The sequence below is a fragment of the Pelodiscus sinensis genome, chromosome 2 (genome assembly GCF_052426305.1).
Source record: "Pelodiscus sinensis isolate ZL-2025 chromosome 2, ASM5242630v1, whole genome shotgun sequence".
NCBI classification, from domain to species: domain Eukaryota; kingdom Metazoa; phylum Chordata; order Testudines; family Trionychidae; genus Pelodiscus; species Pelodiscus sinensis.
This window is the reverse complement of record NC_143053.1, coordinates 39,706,492-39,723,214: the sequence shown is the minus strand read 5'-3', so window position 1 is coordinate 39,723,214 and position 16,723 is coordinate 39,706,492. Positions and strand designations below refer to the sequence as shown.

At 48.7% G+C, this 16,723-nt stretch overlaps 1 protein-coding gene across 1 annotated transcript; it reads right to left on the bottom strand.

Annotated features, from left to right (window-relative positions):
- Positions 1 to 6,461: 6,461 nt before the first annotated feature.
- RIDA (reactive intermediate imine deaminase A) lies at positions 6,462 to 16,716 on the bottom strand. The gene is made up of 6 exons (XM_075920319.2): positions 16,541 to 16,716; positions 14,779 to 14,884; positions 13,904 to 13,958; positions 12,312 to 12,380; positions 8,633 to 8,691; positions 6,462 to 7,444 (listed from the first exon to the last, which is right to left on the bottom strand). The coding sequence occupies exons 1-6, from the start codon at positions 16,603 to 16,605 to the stop codon at positions 7,382 to 7,384; spliced, it is 417 nt and encodes a 138-aa protein (XP_075776434.1). The 5' UTR covers positions 16,606 to 16,716; the 3' UTR covers positions 6,462 to 7,381.
- Positions 16,717 to 16,723: the final 7 nt, after the last annotated feature.

Genomic DNA, 16,723 nt, shown 5'->3' with positions numbered 1-16,723 from the left:
TATTTTCCCCATGTCCCTCCCACCATACAGACATGTCAAGGTAGTCTTTCTTTATGCTTATTACCTGCCTCCCTTCAACCTCATTTAGTATTCCCTCACTAAGTTGGCAAGTTGGTAGTGAAGATGTTCCTCCTCTGTCTGGTCAGGTGGACCCAGTCTCTTCCCGGCAGTGCTTTCTGCTCAAACAGCCTTCCATGGTCGATGAAGCAAAAGCCCTTCTACCAACACCCAGCGTACAGTCATGCATTTATTTCCACGTCTTATACTTGCACTGTGAGGCTATGTCTAGACTACAAGCCTCTTTTGAAAGAGGCTTTTTCGAGAGAATCTTTCAAAAAAGCCTCTTTCAAAAGAGAGTGTCTAGACTGCAACCACTTTTCGAAAAAGTGAGCTGCTTTTTCGAAAGAACACCCATGCAGTCTGGATGCTCTCTTTTGAAAAAGCCCTGTTTGCATTCAAGAACGCCTTTTATTCGAAAGAGCACTTTGAAAAAATGGCATTATTCCTTGTAAAATGAGGTTTACCACAGTCGACAAAACCGCCCCGTTCTTTCAATTTAATTTCAAAAGAACGCGGTGGCAATCTAGATGCAGAGGAAGTTTTTTTTGAAAAAAGGCCACTTACAAAAAAAAAAGCCTATAGTCTAGACACGCTGGCTACGTCTAGACTGGCATGATTTTCCGCAAATTCTTTTAATGGAAAAGTTTTTCTGTTAAAAGCATTTGTGGAAAAGAGAGTCTAGATTGGCACGGACGCTTTTGCGCAAAAGCACTTTTTGCAGAAAAGTGTCTGTGCCAATTTAGACGCAGTTTTGCGCAAGAAAGCCCCGATCACCATTTTCACCATCGGGGCTTTTTTGTGCAAAACAGTTTTTAGCTGTCTACACTGGCCCTCTTGCGCAAAAGCATTTGCACAAAAGGGCTTTTTCCGGAGCAGGAGCAGCATAGTATTTGCACAAGAACACTGACAATCTTACATGAGAGCATCAGTGTTCTTGCGCAAATTCAAGCAGCCAGTGTAGACAGTTGGCAAGTTTTTCCGCAAAAGCTTGCCACTCTAGACGCAGCCACCCTGGCAGACTGCTGGCTAAGTCAGAGCTCTGCCACTATAGCCTGGCTGAAAAGGTCAATTAGAACCAGCTGAGCAAGCCCAGGCTTGAAGGGCCATTAGAAGCAGCTGTGACCTCAGTAGCAGAGGGCTATATAAGGCATCCAGAGGGGCAGCAAAGAGAGAGGAGCAAGGAGCAAGGGTGTGCTTCTCTAAGCCAGAAGGAGAGGCTGGTGAGGCCACACTGGATGGTCCCTTGAGCACAGATGATGCTAGAATGTGTCCAGGGGAACAAGAGGTCCTGCCCAGGTGCAGCTGGAACTGAGGGGCAGATTGTGGTGGAAGTGGGTGGGGGTATTGGATCAGCTACCGTACCCTGTGGTGATAGATTGGAACTGGGCCCAATCTGTCATGGAGAGCAAGAGGGGAGCCTCAGGGAAAGGCAAGAGTTCCCCTCTCCCGAGGGAGACAAAAGCATAGCTGTCAGTGCTACGGGTGTGGGGAACAAGGGCATGTTTCAGGGCAGTGTCCTAACCCTGTGGGGACAAAGATGGGAAGCATATCTGGGGGTAATGGGTAATCCTATACCTTCCCACAGACAGGAGGCACAAATGGGCTGCTCTGGGGAGCAATCTCCTGAAAAGGAGACCTCAACCCTGGTGAGGGAGATGTGGGAAACTGAGGAACAGAAGGTGCTGCACGAAGAGGAGGGGGCCTGTTCCCCTCTGCAGGTAGAAGCAGTATTGGAGGAAGGGCCCCAACAGGGGTGCATTTAGTGTGAGAATCTGTGGGCAATGCCTGAATTGTATGGGCCAGGCCCTTTCCACTAATTTTTGTGGGGAGGGAATGAAAGAGCATCCTGAAAAAGCCCCAAGGGAGTACATGAGCACAAGTAGGGGAAGGGCCCAATTAGAACAGTTTCGACAGGGCCCCACAGCAATTTTGGTTGAGCAAAAACACACACACACACACACACACACACACACACATTTCAACGAGGCTCTAGGAACTTTTTTGATTGAGCAAGCAACAACAAAAAAACCAGCGCAAAAAATCCCCTGCCAACACACACACACACACACATACACTCCCACAGCACAGGAAAACCCTGTGCTAAACTCACACCTCCTGTGGCACAGGCAGCCGACGCACTCCTCCCCGGGGCCGGCAGGGGTGGCAGATTTGTATAATTTTTGGTGGTGCCCCATTAGCCACACCCTGACCCCCATTAGCCACACCCCTGACACACTCGGGGCAAGATGGACACATGACCAGAAGTAAAAAGTGTCATGTCACCCCTCTCAAAGGACTTTTCCCACCTTCCTCTACCAACAGGGATTAGTTGGGCCCCTAACAAGCCCCCCCCCATGGAAATATCCTGCAATTGCATTAACCCAATGTATGTGACTGTGACGGGGTGTCCTCTCCCCGTCCTTTATTCCCGGCTGGGGAAGCTCTGGGCAGCCGCCGCGGTGGGGAGGTTCTCCCGTGCACCGCCTGCTCCCACGCCGCTCCGGTGTCACCTTGGGGTGACGTCAGCAGGAGCGACGTTGGGAAGGCCCCAGGGCGAGCAGGGATTGGGGGGAGCAACTAACGAGCCCACCCCGGGTAAGGAGGCGGGGCAAGTAACGTCCTGAGACGGGGCACGGGAGCGTCAGCGTCGGGTGGGGCTGGAGCAAGCCCCGAATTGACCCCGGCCCGTGATAGGCAGGCCAGGACGGTGGGGCCCATTTTTAGAGCGGGACACGCCAGCCCAGGAGGGAGGAGAGAAACAAGCCCGACACGGAGCGGAGAGGCCGGACAGGTGCGGGCATCTCAAACCCGAGCCGGAACCCGTGGTACTGGCAAGCCGCCGGTGCGGCTTCACCGGCAATCCTGTCTGTAAAGGGGAAGGTAGGCGCCGTGACAGAAAGGCTTTCTCGGGGGAAGGGAAGTAGCCCAGGGCAGCTGCCGCGGCGGGGAGGTTCTCCCATGCGCCGCTTGATCCCACACCGCTCCGGTGTCGCCTCGGGGTGACGTCAGCAGGAGTGACGTCAGGGAGGCCCCAGGGCAAGCGGGGGTTGGGGGGAGCAACTAACGAGCCCGCCCGGGGTAAGGAGGCGGGGCAAGTAATGGCCCGAGACAGGGCGCGGAGGCGTCCGCGTCGGGCGGAGCTGGAGCAAGCCCCGAATTGACCCCGGCCTGTGATAAGCAGGCCAGGATGGCGGGTCACATTCTTAGGGCGGGACACGCCAGCCCAGGAGGGAGGAGAGAAACAAACCCAACACGGAGCCGAGAAGCCGGACAGGTGCGGGCATCTCAAACCCGAACCGGAACCCACAGTATTGGCAAGCCGCCGGTGCGGCTTCACCGGCAATCCCGTCTGTAAAGGGGAAGGTAGGCGCCGTGACGGAAAGGCTTCCCCAGAGGAAGGGAAGTAGCCCAGGGCAGAACCCGGTGTGGTTGGCGGGTTAGTGAGTTTAAGCTACCCGCCCCACTGACCGGATAGGATCCACTCAGGGATCCGAGTCCTTTGGGCCCTGGGCTGGGGCCCATGAGCGAGGGTGGGTCCGGGCACCCCCTTCTTCCCTCCACAGGACCCCTCCGGCGGTTCCGAGGGGGTCGCAGCGGCACGAAAGGCTGGGTTTGGGAGGGCGAGAGTGACATGGGGAAGAGAGAGGGTGTGGCCAGTGATGAGCACCCGAGGCAGACTGCAGGCGGCCCCGCGGGGGACCGAGTGAAGACAGTCAGACAGGTGCACTGAGGCACGGTGGGAAGGGGGCGACGACGGGCGCCTCCTAACAGTGACATTAAACTTGGGGGCAGAGAGACTGGGGGAAGTGTTCCCTCTAAGGCTATGTCTACACTCGTGGCTTCTCATGCAAGTATAGCCATACTTGCACAAGAACCTACAGAGCAGCCACAGTGCCCGCCTGTTCTTGAACAAGGAAATTTACAGTTCAGTGTTGTAAGAAAGGGGGTCTTGCACAAAAGCTACACTCTTTTCTAACAGGTGTAAGCTCTCTTGCGTAAGAGGGCAGTGTGGATGCTTGGCAGGAATTTCTTGCGCAAGAAACCCTTATGGCTAAAATGGCCATTGGAGCTTTCTTGCTCAAGAGAGCATCCACGCTGCCATGGATGCTCTTGCGCAAAAGCACAGCTCGCACATGGCAGTGTGGACGTGTTCTTGCGCAAGAACCTTTGCGCGAGATGTTCTTGTGCAAGCCGCTGCCAGTGTAGACATAGCCTAAGAGTTTCCTCCCATGAGCAGAATGGATTTTGTGTTGTGCACCTGTACTGAGTTCATGTAGCTTGTTTGGATGTGCCACTGTGGCACCCAAGTTATTAATAAATATTTTATAAACCTTTACCTTTTCTCTCTGCTGCCATGTCTCCTCCCCTTGCTTTATCAGTTCCCCTGGTGCCTGCTGCCCCCCAGCTCCTCACCCACCTCTGCTGTCCTGACTCCTGCCCTTCTCACTGCCCTCAGCCCTCCAGAGACCTGCCCCCCTCCACCAGCCCTTCTCTCCCCCCTGTGCCCACTCCTCCAGTAGCCCCACTCTGATCATGTGAGCTACCCCGCTTCATCCCCTCTCCTAACACCTCCCTCTACACACCTGCCCTGCCTCTCTCCTCTGGTGCTGGACCCTCCCCTGCAGGTGTCTGCCCTTCTGCTTCACCCCAGAATCCCCTGGCACCTGCACCTTCCCTTAGCCCTGCATCCTCCTGGTGCCTCCCCCTTCCCTTACTGCCCCTGCCCTCTTTTTCCCTGATGCCCACCCCCTCACCACTCTCTGCCCCATTCCCTTCCTGCCCCTCTGTGCCCTCTCACAACTTGCCCATCCCCACCTTTCTCATACCCACCCCTTCTTTCAAGCCTTCTCCCAGCACCTCCTCCTCCCAGCCCCCAATGCCTTTACTCTCTCCTCTCCCAGCATCACCCTGTCCCCCCTCCCACTGACACCTCCCCTCCTGCCCTTTTCCTCATTGTCTGCACTTGGCCCACTGGCATTTGTCTCACCTCCACTCTGTCTCTTGGCCCCTTCCTCTCCCCCCCCACTCCGCACAAGCCCCTTCCTCTTCCCCCTGCACTCCTCCTCCACTCAAGCCCCTTTCTCTCCCCTACCTTCTGCCTTCCACTTTGCGGGGCCGGAGTCTGTGCTTGGGCCCCAGACTTTGAACTCAAAGCTAGGCCATGCGATACAATGTGGTGCTGAAGAGTTTTAAAGTGCCGGGCCGTGATGTCACGTCACGTCACGCCTGGGCGTCCTCCCCGCTCACCTGCAAACACTATGCGCAGCAGCAGCCGGCGGCGGTGGCGAGGGGGGTTGCACTGAGAGCAACACACGGCAAGGACGGTCTGGGGCCGGAGAACGCACGGTGGTGGGGCTGGCAGGGTGGGGCTGGGGCCCGCTCCAGGCAGAGCCAGGGGAGAGACCCAGCTCCACATATTGCTGGAGCAGGGCCCCAGGCTCTGAATATTAACTCACCACCCATGGCGCCCAGCACACTTCCGGGTTCAGGGCACGGGGCCCCATTCGGGGGAATTGGGCAAATCGGCCTAAGGCCGTCCCTGAGTGGGGATTTGCCCTGAGGGGACTCCCTTAGCAAGGACCAGAATGACCCAGGGAGGGGGAGAACCCAAGAGCAAGGGACAGCTCCCCAAGGAGGACCCCCAAAAAGGGAGAAACTCTGCCCTTTGGGGTGATTTTAAGGACTAGCAGGCTGTCTTATGCCCTCAGCTGCGGGAGGCACTGAGACATCAGGGTAGGACCCCGAGAGAGCTGGGGCAGGCCCAAACCTAGCAGTTCATAATGGGGGAGGTATGTGATAGACTGCTGGCTAAGCCAGAGCTCTGCCACTACAGCCTGGATGAAAAGGTCAGTTAGAACCAGCTGAGCAAGCTCAAGTCTGAAGGGCTATTAGAAGCAGCCATGGACCTCATTAGCCACAGGGCTATATAAGGCAGCTAGAGGGGAAGTGAAAATAGGAGTAAGGGGAGCACGGAACCAGCATGTGGCTGAGTGTGCTCCCCAAACCAGAAGGAGAGGCTGGCTGAGTTTGCTGCAATCTACAACTCTAAATAGAAGGTGGTGGGAAGCTGGCAATAAAAGGCACAGGTGACTGCACCAGAAAGGGTCTGTGGCTGATTTGTGGACCCAAGGCAAGGGGCCTGAGCAAGGACCCTGCCACAGCAGCATTAACTTCAATCTGGAGCTGGATGAGACCTGTACTTCTGACTTCTTCATCCCAAGTCTGAGTCCTATAGTTGCTCCTTATCTGTGAGAGTGAGACCCAGCAATATCATTAGTGCCCAACTGTATGAGCAGCATGGGGTGGCAGTGAAAGGGACAGATGTTTCAGCAACTTATCTGTAGACGTGCTGGAGACAGGCAGTACATCTCCTGAGACATCTTTTCAAACAAAGAGAAGCATTTATTTTTAAATGAAAAAGTTGGTTTATTCCCAAAATCAGACTAGCATCATATTTAATATATGCAATTATGATTAAGTCCCATTAGACACTACATATTTTTCCAAAAGCTAGAATGTGTCCAATTGTCTAAAATTAATGACAAAGTAATTTAAAATTGTATTTGTAGGTTTTCAGATACTTGAAGCTATGCTAAAATTCAAAATATTATTTTTTAACTGATTTATATGAGTTACACTTCTGCAAAGTTGTGTGTGTTAGAAGTGACTCTTCAGAGAAAATTAAGGTAAATCAGGATTGGCTATGTAGGCCCAGTATCTAAACACTTAGGTGCTCAAACCTTATATAGTGGATTCCTATGTGCTGCAGCAAATCAGGTTTTCTAGAATTAGAAATACATGAATTCCACCTTATTTATAAAAACATTAAGTGATGTATTAAAACCCAGGTCTTATGATTTATAGCTAGAGCGCTAGCAGGATTTCTAAAGGTGATATCATATGCTGTCAGCTCTGCAAGTCCCCACCTATGCAATTCCCTGCCTCCATGTACTTCGAATTTGTTCGTTATTGGATAATCTTACCTGAAACAACCTTTTTTTTTTTTTTAAATGAAGGCAACAATAGCCAGTTATTGTTACAGACCAAGGCCCCTGTCCTGCAATGAGCACAGGCAAACACTGAAACCACCAGAGCCCCACTGATGTCAGTGGGGCTACCCATGGCACAGGGATCTACCTGCACAAAGTTCATTACACGATTGGGGTTTCAGAGAATGTAAGGTCCCACATCTTGCAGTTGAGGGTGCACAGGCGCATCAACATGGAGCTTCCATGAGGGTGAGCCTGCAGGCAGCCAATTGCAGGAAGAGGGCCTACACTTCTGACACAACTAGTAGTGTATCAGAGTACTATATTTATAGTCATGCTGATGCGTCTTGGATTGGTCCCTGGACAGCGACGGCTTCAATCTCAACTTGTGCGTCCTGTGGGGAAAAATGTTGAACAGAACAGGAATTTACTACTTTTACATGTTATTAAGCATAGTACCTTTTAGGAAACCCACACACCTTAGAAAGCCACAGATTTGCTATTACAAATTAAGATTTTTTTTAAGTAATTTCTTAAGCAGTGTTAATGAAAATGGTGAAGGCTTTCTTTTAATCATTCTTCTACATATAATAATCCCTTATCCCTGGAGAAATGTTTCCTCCCCTTCAATATTTCAATACTTTGTGTGTGGTATGAACTAGAGATGTAAAAGAGCAGTTGATCAGTCAATTATCCGATAAGCCTCGGCTTACTGGGTAGTTGAGTTGACCACTCTCATTTCCTCCCCCCTTGCTGCCTCTATATCAGAGGCAGTGGAGGAGGAGAGCGGTCTTAAAAGCCAGTTCCCCCCAGCACCATCTCTGCTATGCTTTTTGTCTCCCCCCAGCCCGCCGCTGCCTCTATCAGAGGCAGCAGCATTGGATGGACAGGAAGCTGCTCCAGCAGCAGCCCCTGTCCGCAGGTGGTCCTAACTCCCTGCTGGGACCTCCAGCAGACAAGGGCTGCTGCTGGCTGGGCAAGGAGCCCAGCTCAGTCCTGGTTCATGCTGAGACCAAACCCCGCTGTGGCTCTGCAATTTAAGAGTCAGTAGGAGCCACGCAGACTGCCCCCCAACTCCTACTGCCTTTTAAATTGCAGAGCTGCAGCCAGGTTTGGTCCCGGACCACCGGGAGCAAGGACTGAGCAGGGTTGTCTGCCCACCCAGCTCCTAAATGTAATAGGAGCCAGGTAGGTAAGCAGCCCAGCTCAGTCTCTGCTCCCTCAGGGCTTGGGACCAAACACCTCTGCAACTTAAAACGCAGTAGGAGCTGGGTGGGGAGGGCAGGCTCCTACACCTTTAAATTGCAGAGCCGCAGTGGGGCTTGGTCCTGGCCCAAGCCAGCTGCCTTCCCTTATCGACTAATCAAATAGTCAGTAAAAATTCTATTGACTACTTGATTAGTAAAATAACCTCATTTTAATATCCCTAGTATGCAGATGCTCATGTGTTCATGACAGAGAAATTACATAATTTAACTAAAAAAACTATTTAGAGAAGTTAGCTATGAATGAAGATCCTTCAGTTGCAAGAAGTTAGAGGAAAATAGATATTTATAGAAGGAAAAAAAAACCGTAACACTCACTTTTGGCAAACTAACAACCTGGTAGGCTGCTCTGGCTGGTAAGACATTCCCACAGAAAACTACAATTTAAAAGAAAAATGGATGACTAATTTAACTTTCCCTAAAATCACAGTTCAGAATTATCTATAACGATACAAATACACAGTAGGATGTTGACAGTTAAATAGGTATGAAACAAATTGCTGATTTTTGGCCTTATACAATTTCACTAATTTACTTCTGCATGAAGGAACAAAAATACATAGATCTGAGTCTCTGGTATGATGCAGCCACTGTTTATCACTGACATGGCATGGTCCTAAACACCAGCATAACTGCCCCAGCAAAGGTCTGTACAGCATTTGGGTGATCTTCTAGAGACAGAGTTGATGTGGGGGCTCTTACATTCAGATGAGCAAAGCAAAGGAGCCCTGGCCAAAGGAGGAGGAGTATGGCAAGTAGGGATGCTACAGGTTAACCAGATAACCAATAAGCATATACCTTACCAGCTAACTGGAGTCTCCCCTCCCTCCACAGTGGCCCAACCAGCAGGGGTTTGGCAGCCCCCCCCACCCGCAGTTGTGGCAAGCAGAGGCTGGGGCTGCACTCACAGCTGGTTAACTATTCTGGGTGGCTTTTTCATTCCTAATGGCAAGGAGCCAGCCCTATGCAGCACCACGGTCAACGGAGAGCACTCCTGGCAGTTTAACTGAATTCCATGATTAAATTCCTAGCTTGAGGATATCTAGCTAATAGTAAAAGATCTGAGTAAGGTATAATGCTGTGTGAATACAGCTGTTGTAGACAGTTTTTACCAGTGAGTTTTAATTCTATGATCAGCAGCTGATTAAAGGTCTTGTTATTGAATCAGGTTAATACATTACATTGCAAGAGCAAATATGTTAATGAATTACTGGTACATGGGCATGTGGTAATGAGTAACTAGCTATTGAACTGTTCTGCATGCTGTACCATGGAATTGCATTTTGACATACAAAAGAGAGACTACTTCAGAATCAGAAACAAGGCATGCCATGTGAGAAAATAGTTACTTGAAGCCAAAAGCTGCTCTTGATTGAAAATTCAGTCAACACGTATTTGGATTACATAGCTAAGTACTCAGGGTGCCATGTTCATGTTTTAAAATACAGAATTCTTAAAGGCTTAATCCAACATCTCAATGCACTCTAGATTTTACCACCTAACCCTTATTTTCTCAAACAAGAATGGTATCTCTCTATATATTAAAGACAACTTTTCCTGCATGACGATAGAGTGACATCAGCACATTGCTCTGCACTCCCCCGGACCAGCATCTGCCTGCCTCTGGGCCTCACCCCCCACTTGCCTTGGTTCTGTGTGGCACAGACTCAGGCATGCTCTCCCAAGAGCTCCATGCCCACGTGCCTCCTCCATGTCTGCCTGCCTCTGGGCCTTGCCCCTTGTCTGCCAGGCCCATGTGGCCCAGCCTCAGGTGAGCTCTCCCAGGCCGGCAGCGAGCTGGGCAGGTTTTGCATTGTGGCCATTTCCCCAGCTCTCTGGAGCAGCCGCTCTGCAGTCTGGGCTCCCTAGGCTTGCCACCGAGCAAAGCTGCCCCAGCAGGCCCATGCAGAAAGGCTGGGCTGGGGGTGGGCTCCTGCTGCAGTGGTTGGGGCTGTGCTGCCTGATTCAGAGGTGCTCCTGGGAGGGAGGGGTGCAGCTCGACGAATTCATGGGAGGAAGGAAGGTGGGGGTTAGGCCAATATAGGAATGGAGGCAGGGGGATGGGTAGAGTCTGGCTGCAGAGGGGGAGGGGTTAAGGAAGGATGGGGGTGTAGGAATGGAGGAAGGAGGTCGGGGTAGAGACAGGCAGTGTGGGGTGGGGAGAGGGTGGGGTCAGGGAGAATGGTGAGTGCAGTAATGGAGGTAGGGGGATCAAACTGAAGTAGGTTGTGGACAGGGGGAGGAGGCAGAGCCCTGCCTAACCAGGGGCAGATGGGGCGCTGGGTCTGGACTCGCCCTGCCTGACGGCTGCAGGGGGAAGGAGGAGGAAGAGGCAGGCTGGGGCTGCCATGCCCTAGCCCAGTCCTCCGCAGCAGCCAGGGAAGAGCTGGGGCTGCCTATCCCGAGTCCAGGGGTTGGTGAGCATAGCAAGCAGGGGGCACTGCACCCTAGTTATCTGTAATACAAGTACTAACCAGCCAGCATCCCACTGAAGAATTCAAATGATTGTTCCAAGATAGCAATAAATAAAAACTACACAACTCTGGACAACGCAGCAAATCATTAATCTGTAGGATGCCTACAACAGCATAACATTAGGGAAAATAAAATGTGCGTGTGCATGCAGAATTGTAAATTTGGCCCCATAAGTCCACCAATACAAAATGTCTGATTTTTACTAGTCTTTGTGGTGTTTAAGAGGCATACCATTTCACGCTCTGGTAAGCATCTAGACTATGCTCAAAGACTGCTAATTCTCATTTAGTACAAGACATGGTCCCCATCTCTCCTTTTGGATACACAGTCTTTCACGGATTCCAAGTTGTTGAGAGAGAGAGAAATCTAACAACATAAAATGTTCTTACTTACTATTCAACCACACTGAACTGAGATTTCTGTTCTGAGGGAGCCCCTCTTTACAAGTTTATATCACAGGCAATGTATTTGCACGTCTCAGAGTGGTATTATAAGAAGAATTAGCTAAAGTTCAAAGTGGGATGCAAGGACTATTATTTTTTATCTTGTTGACTTTATAAACGCCAAATTTATGTACAGGGTGTTAGAATACCACAATGTTAGTGAGTACTTAATTTTGTTTCTGGATTTACAGTTGTCAAACTGGTAAAGACAGATGCCATATCAGCTAACTATCTGAGCGAGTTCCAGAGTGAAATTGTCCATTGTGATGCATCTGTTGTGGCAGTAAGTATACATTTCCAATTTCACCCACTTTTGGTAAAGCTGTACCCCTGTGGGGGATTCTACAAGCATAGAAGACATGTAAATTGGGAGATTGGCATCACTGAGGGATGAAGTAATATGGTAAGGATGTTAAATATCGGTTAATTGACTAGTCAAATAGTCGATGGAACTAGTCAATAAGGCACTTCCACATTCCTCCTTTAAAATGTACAAGAGCCCCCGCAGTGCAGCATGGAGCATAGACTCAGAGTCCCCCGCTGACTCTGGTCTCCATGCTGCGCTGTGGATTTGAAATGCAGATTGAAGGCATTTCAGTGGAATCCAGGACCAGCTGTGGACTCTCCAGCTGACTCACCGGGATCAGCTGTGCAGCGCTGCCCGAACACCTCCTTGGCATTTCAAAGGGGCAGCCCTGCACAGCTGAGCCCGGGCTCAGCTGTGAGACGCTGTCTCTTTGAAGCATCCTCTTTCTCTCCCTTTGCTGCCTCTGATAAGGGGGGAATTGACTAGTCCTTAACATCCTTATAATATAGCAGCATCAGATAAATGCTGATACACCAAGTTTTGTGGCTCTGCTATAATGATACTATCATGTGCCCTATGATTTGTGTAACATGGGCTATGAATATGATTAAAATTCCATGCTTTTTTATATATGGGACTATTAAAAGCACAGTAAATGGAGAAAGGCAGAGATTAAAAAAAAATCTGAGTATGCTGTCAAAATAGATGGTCTCCTATTGAGTAATAAAACGGTACAAAATACTGCCAAAATGGAAATAAAACATCCACTTACACTGTTTGTAGCTTTCATTAATATCACTGAAATCCTTCATGTCAGCCATCAACACAGTAGTCTTTACAACTAAAAATTACATAAATGCAGCTATTATATATGTGGCATGAAAATCCCAGTGTATTCCTTTAATATTTCTTATTTAATTTTACCTCAAGTGACAAACCCCACCCATTCCAAACACTTACCTCTATTGTTAAAATAAAAATGAAGTTAGATCCACTCATACCAATTTATTACACTAGATAATGACATTTTAGAAACAGTACATGCTGAGCTTCAGGACACTTCACTACTGCTTTCATAAAGTTTTTTTTCCTAAGCACAGCATCAGGAATTTTCAAAGCATTACTTACAGACTCACTTCATGCTTTGAAGTTGAGATTTTCAATGACACCCACAGGAAATTAATGGGGACCGTGTATCCCTACAGCAGCTCTGAAAATCTTGGCACTGAAATTCTCATTTCTTCTATGAAACACACACCTGTTATTAAACCCCCAACCACTGCCTTTCCAAGGCTTTGTTTCTGCTATGATTTTGTTACTCTTTTAAGCTTCTCCCCCCTCCGCCCTTTCCACTGCTAATGTGAGTTTCAACTCCACTGTTATAACTTCCACTCCAATTAATATGATGAAGTGGGTTTTGTCCAAGAAAGCTCATGATCCCATATATTTTGGTTAGTCTCTACGGTGCCACAGGACCACTCGTTATAACATTAGGCTATGGCTACACTGGCGGCTTCTTGTGCAAGTATGGCCGTTATTGCGCAACAATCAGCAGCGCATCCACACTGCCCACCGGCTCTTGCACAAGAAGATTTACAGTATGGAGTGATAAGAGAGGGCTTCTTGCGCAAGAGCTATGCTCTTTATTAACAGGTGTAAGCCCTCTTGCAAAGGAGCTCTTGCGCAAGAGGGCAGTGTGGAGGCTCAGCAGGGATTTCTTGTGCAAGAAAGCCCTATGGTTAAAATGGCCATCAGAGCTTTCTTGCACAAGAGAGCGTCCACACTGCCATGGGCGCTTTTGCACACAAGCACGGCCTGCACATGGCAGTGTGGATATTTTATTGCGCAAGACTTCTTGCACAAGAACCCTTGTGCAAGATATTCTTGCGCAAGAAGCCGCCAGTGTAGACATAGCCCTTGTGTGGGCAGTAACTGGCACTGTAAGCCCCAGGTGTGGAATATACAAAGGTATTTAGGCACCTTGAAGCCAAAGGGAAATAGGCATCTAAATACCATTCTGAATCTCATCCCAGTTCCTTTAGACCAGCTCTGGGTTAGAGGACAAGATGATGAAAGTGCCAGCTGCACAGATGAGGCTGAAAACAATAGCATCACTAGCCAGTAGTTTGGGGCAAGTCAGCTAAGCATACACGTCTCAAATTAAAAAAAAAAGTATTTCCCTGAGTTTCCCAGATATACTGGATTGTCTTTTTCAATTTTAAAATCCTTGGGCCTGGAATCATATTTTCTTTTCTATCACACAGCTATAATCACCAACTGCATATCTAACTAGACCCCCTTTAGAAAGTCACATTGTTTTCTTCTCTAAATTAAATTGGACATCTCTATTATGTAGGCACTCACCATTGGTGTAGTCACAGCCTGCAGCTTTCAGGATTTCCCCTATATTTTTTAGAGCCTATTGAAAAGAAAAGCAGTCTTGAGGTACTGACATGGTTAAGCTATGGCTTCTCTACATACCAGTACCTCAAACTGTAGCTATCAAAGTTTACTCCAGACAACCTCAGATAGCAGCCAACCTTTTCATTAGACAAGTGAAAAGAAAGGTAGGCTACAAATCATCTCACGTAATGACTGTGCTTCCAGCAGGCCTTCTATTTTTATTCCTTGATTTAAATCAGAAAAAGCCACATACATAAGATGAAAAGTTCCCCACTGCAAAAGAACAAGGTCCAGAGGCAATGGCCTGACAAGTAAGCCATCTGGCCCTCCTAGCTGCTAGGATTTGTATTGAGATCCCCTTCCTGGGGTCTGGATCGAGGCTTAATCTTTGTCATAAGTGTCTAATGAATAACAAGGTAAGTGAGATAATATCTTTTATTGGACCAGCTTCTGCTGGTAGACGGGCTAAGCTTTTGAGCTTCAGAACTCTTCTTCAGAATACAATACTGAAAACAGTAAGTAATTGTCCAATTAAATTTAAAGCACATTTTTCCCCCCGATTCTGGAAATGAGGATTTCTCACTATTTTCCTCCTCACTCTTACATTATTTCTGGTGGGGACTGAGAAGGAGGCAAGGAGAGAGGAGGCATTTTCAGCTACTTTATCCCTCCCCACTGCTTCCTGGATTGCTATGTAGAATGATCTCCAACACTCCAGCCTTCATATTTGGGCTTCTCTGTTCTCGGTGAATAGCTCTAGCGACTAAATACAGGCCAAATACTAAGTCACTCAAGTATTAAAATGTATTGTTAAGAGACTTATGATAACTTCTTACCTGTTTAGCCTCTTCTTTTGCCCCTCCAGGTACAAGCTGACCACTTCTAGGATCTATGCCTAGCTGTCCTGCGATATACATTGTCCGATCAATCAGTACTGCTTGACTGCAATATAAGCCATACATATATTTACAGCTCATCCCGAAAAATCTCATTTCCATCCAACCACTCAGAACTATACACTATTTTGAGCAAGCCCCTTGTGGAAATCAGGGACGTAAAATCCCATTTAATTAGTTAACTGGTTAAATGTTATGTTAAAGTAAATAGAGCAAGCGGGGATGCCACTCTAGCCCAGCTGGGCTGGAGCAGACACCTGCCCACCATGGCCCGGCCAGGCCAGCCTCCCCCTCCACTATGGACCGGGGCTGCCTGCAAGTCCTGTGAGGCTGAAGCAGCCCTCTACCTATGAAGGGCTCTACGTGGCTGGAGTCTTCGTGTCTCAGTTGAAAATGGCGATAATGCTTTCTTTGTCAGAAGTTTTGAGATCTATAAATGAAAAAGCATTATAAATGTTCTTACAGAGCTCGTGTCATGTATCGGCTTCCTACTCCCCCCTTCCCTGCCGATATAGAGGCAGCATTGGGTGGGTGGGTGTGTGTGCGTGCGCATGTAGTCATTATGGTTAACCAATAAGCCCAGACTTATTAGTTAATCAAGTAATTGCCTATATGCTAACATCTCTAATAGATACCAAAAATACAAATAAAATGACAAGCCACAGATTTACAAAAAAAAGTAGACTAAGCCCTGGCAGCTGATAGCTTTTTATTTTTTACTGGACATACCACCAAGGGTTTTGATTATTTAAAGCCACACGACTGCAATATGGAATTGTTAGGACTGGGTCATTCCAAAAAACACACAGACCATGGAAGACTTATGGGAACTTCCCGCATTATTTTTATTATCAGATTGCATGGGCTTGCTAATGTTGGTGTCCTAGGAGCTTTAAAAAGACATGCTTTTAATATTCAACAGAAATCTAATACAGTAAATTAAATCCACATTTTTAGTCACTAGTTGGCCATTGCTTGACAAATCAGCATTAAGTTGATTACAGTCATGAATGCAAATTCTGCACACCTGCTCTCTGGCTTTATTGCTGAAGTGTGCTGATGGGATTTATGCTCTAGTCACAGCAAATTCAGCATATTTTGATTGCCACAGAATATAAGGCTGCTGGCACAGCACCCAGTTATTTCGGACAGCAAGCATGCAATTAAAGACTTCAAAGCCCACCGCAAAACATTATGTAAATGCCAAAAGATTTACTGAAAGAGGACTGCCCAGTAATAATGCTTGTATTCACTCTCATAAAGAGATTGAAAACAGAATTTCATAATGCAGGCAGATAAACCTATCATTACGCAGCCACAGGCACAATTAACATATATTCAGTGATAATTAAAAATAATGAATTTCCAATAATATTGTGGACATTTTCCTCATTGCAAAATATCTGCTGTCATTTCCCCATCTCCGTGTCTGTTCCCTTCCCACACCTCCCAAGGGGCCGAATTGTGTCTTTAGCCCAGATCACGAAGTCTTCATCTTCTCCTTCAAGTCCACCCTAAAGTCCCACTTCTCCTGCGAGGCTCACGGGCCGCCAGACTAAATGGGAAGTTCCTCCACCTTGTCCCCTGTGTTGCCGCGGCCCCCCCAGTAAGTTCTGCCTGGGCCAGTCTACGGCCCCGCGCCGGACTCCTGCCCCTGCCGGCTGGAGCGCCAGGCAGAGCGAGTGTCCCGCCGGCGCGTTACCTGTAGGGGCCCATGGCGGCCGGCGCCCCGGGGGTGCTGATGATTCTCCGGATCAGGGTGGCCATGGCTGCCTGCGTCACGCGCCGGGGACCCAGCGCTGCGCTGCCTGCGGACCGGCTGCCCGTCTCGCTCTGGGAGCGGAGGAGTCCAGCCCCGCCCACGTGTGTGCACAGCCCCGAACTG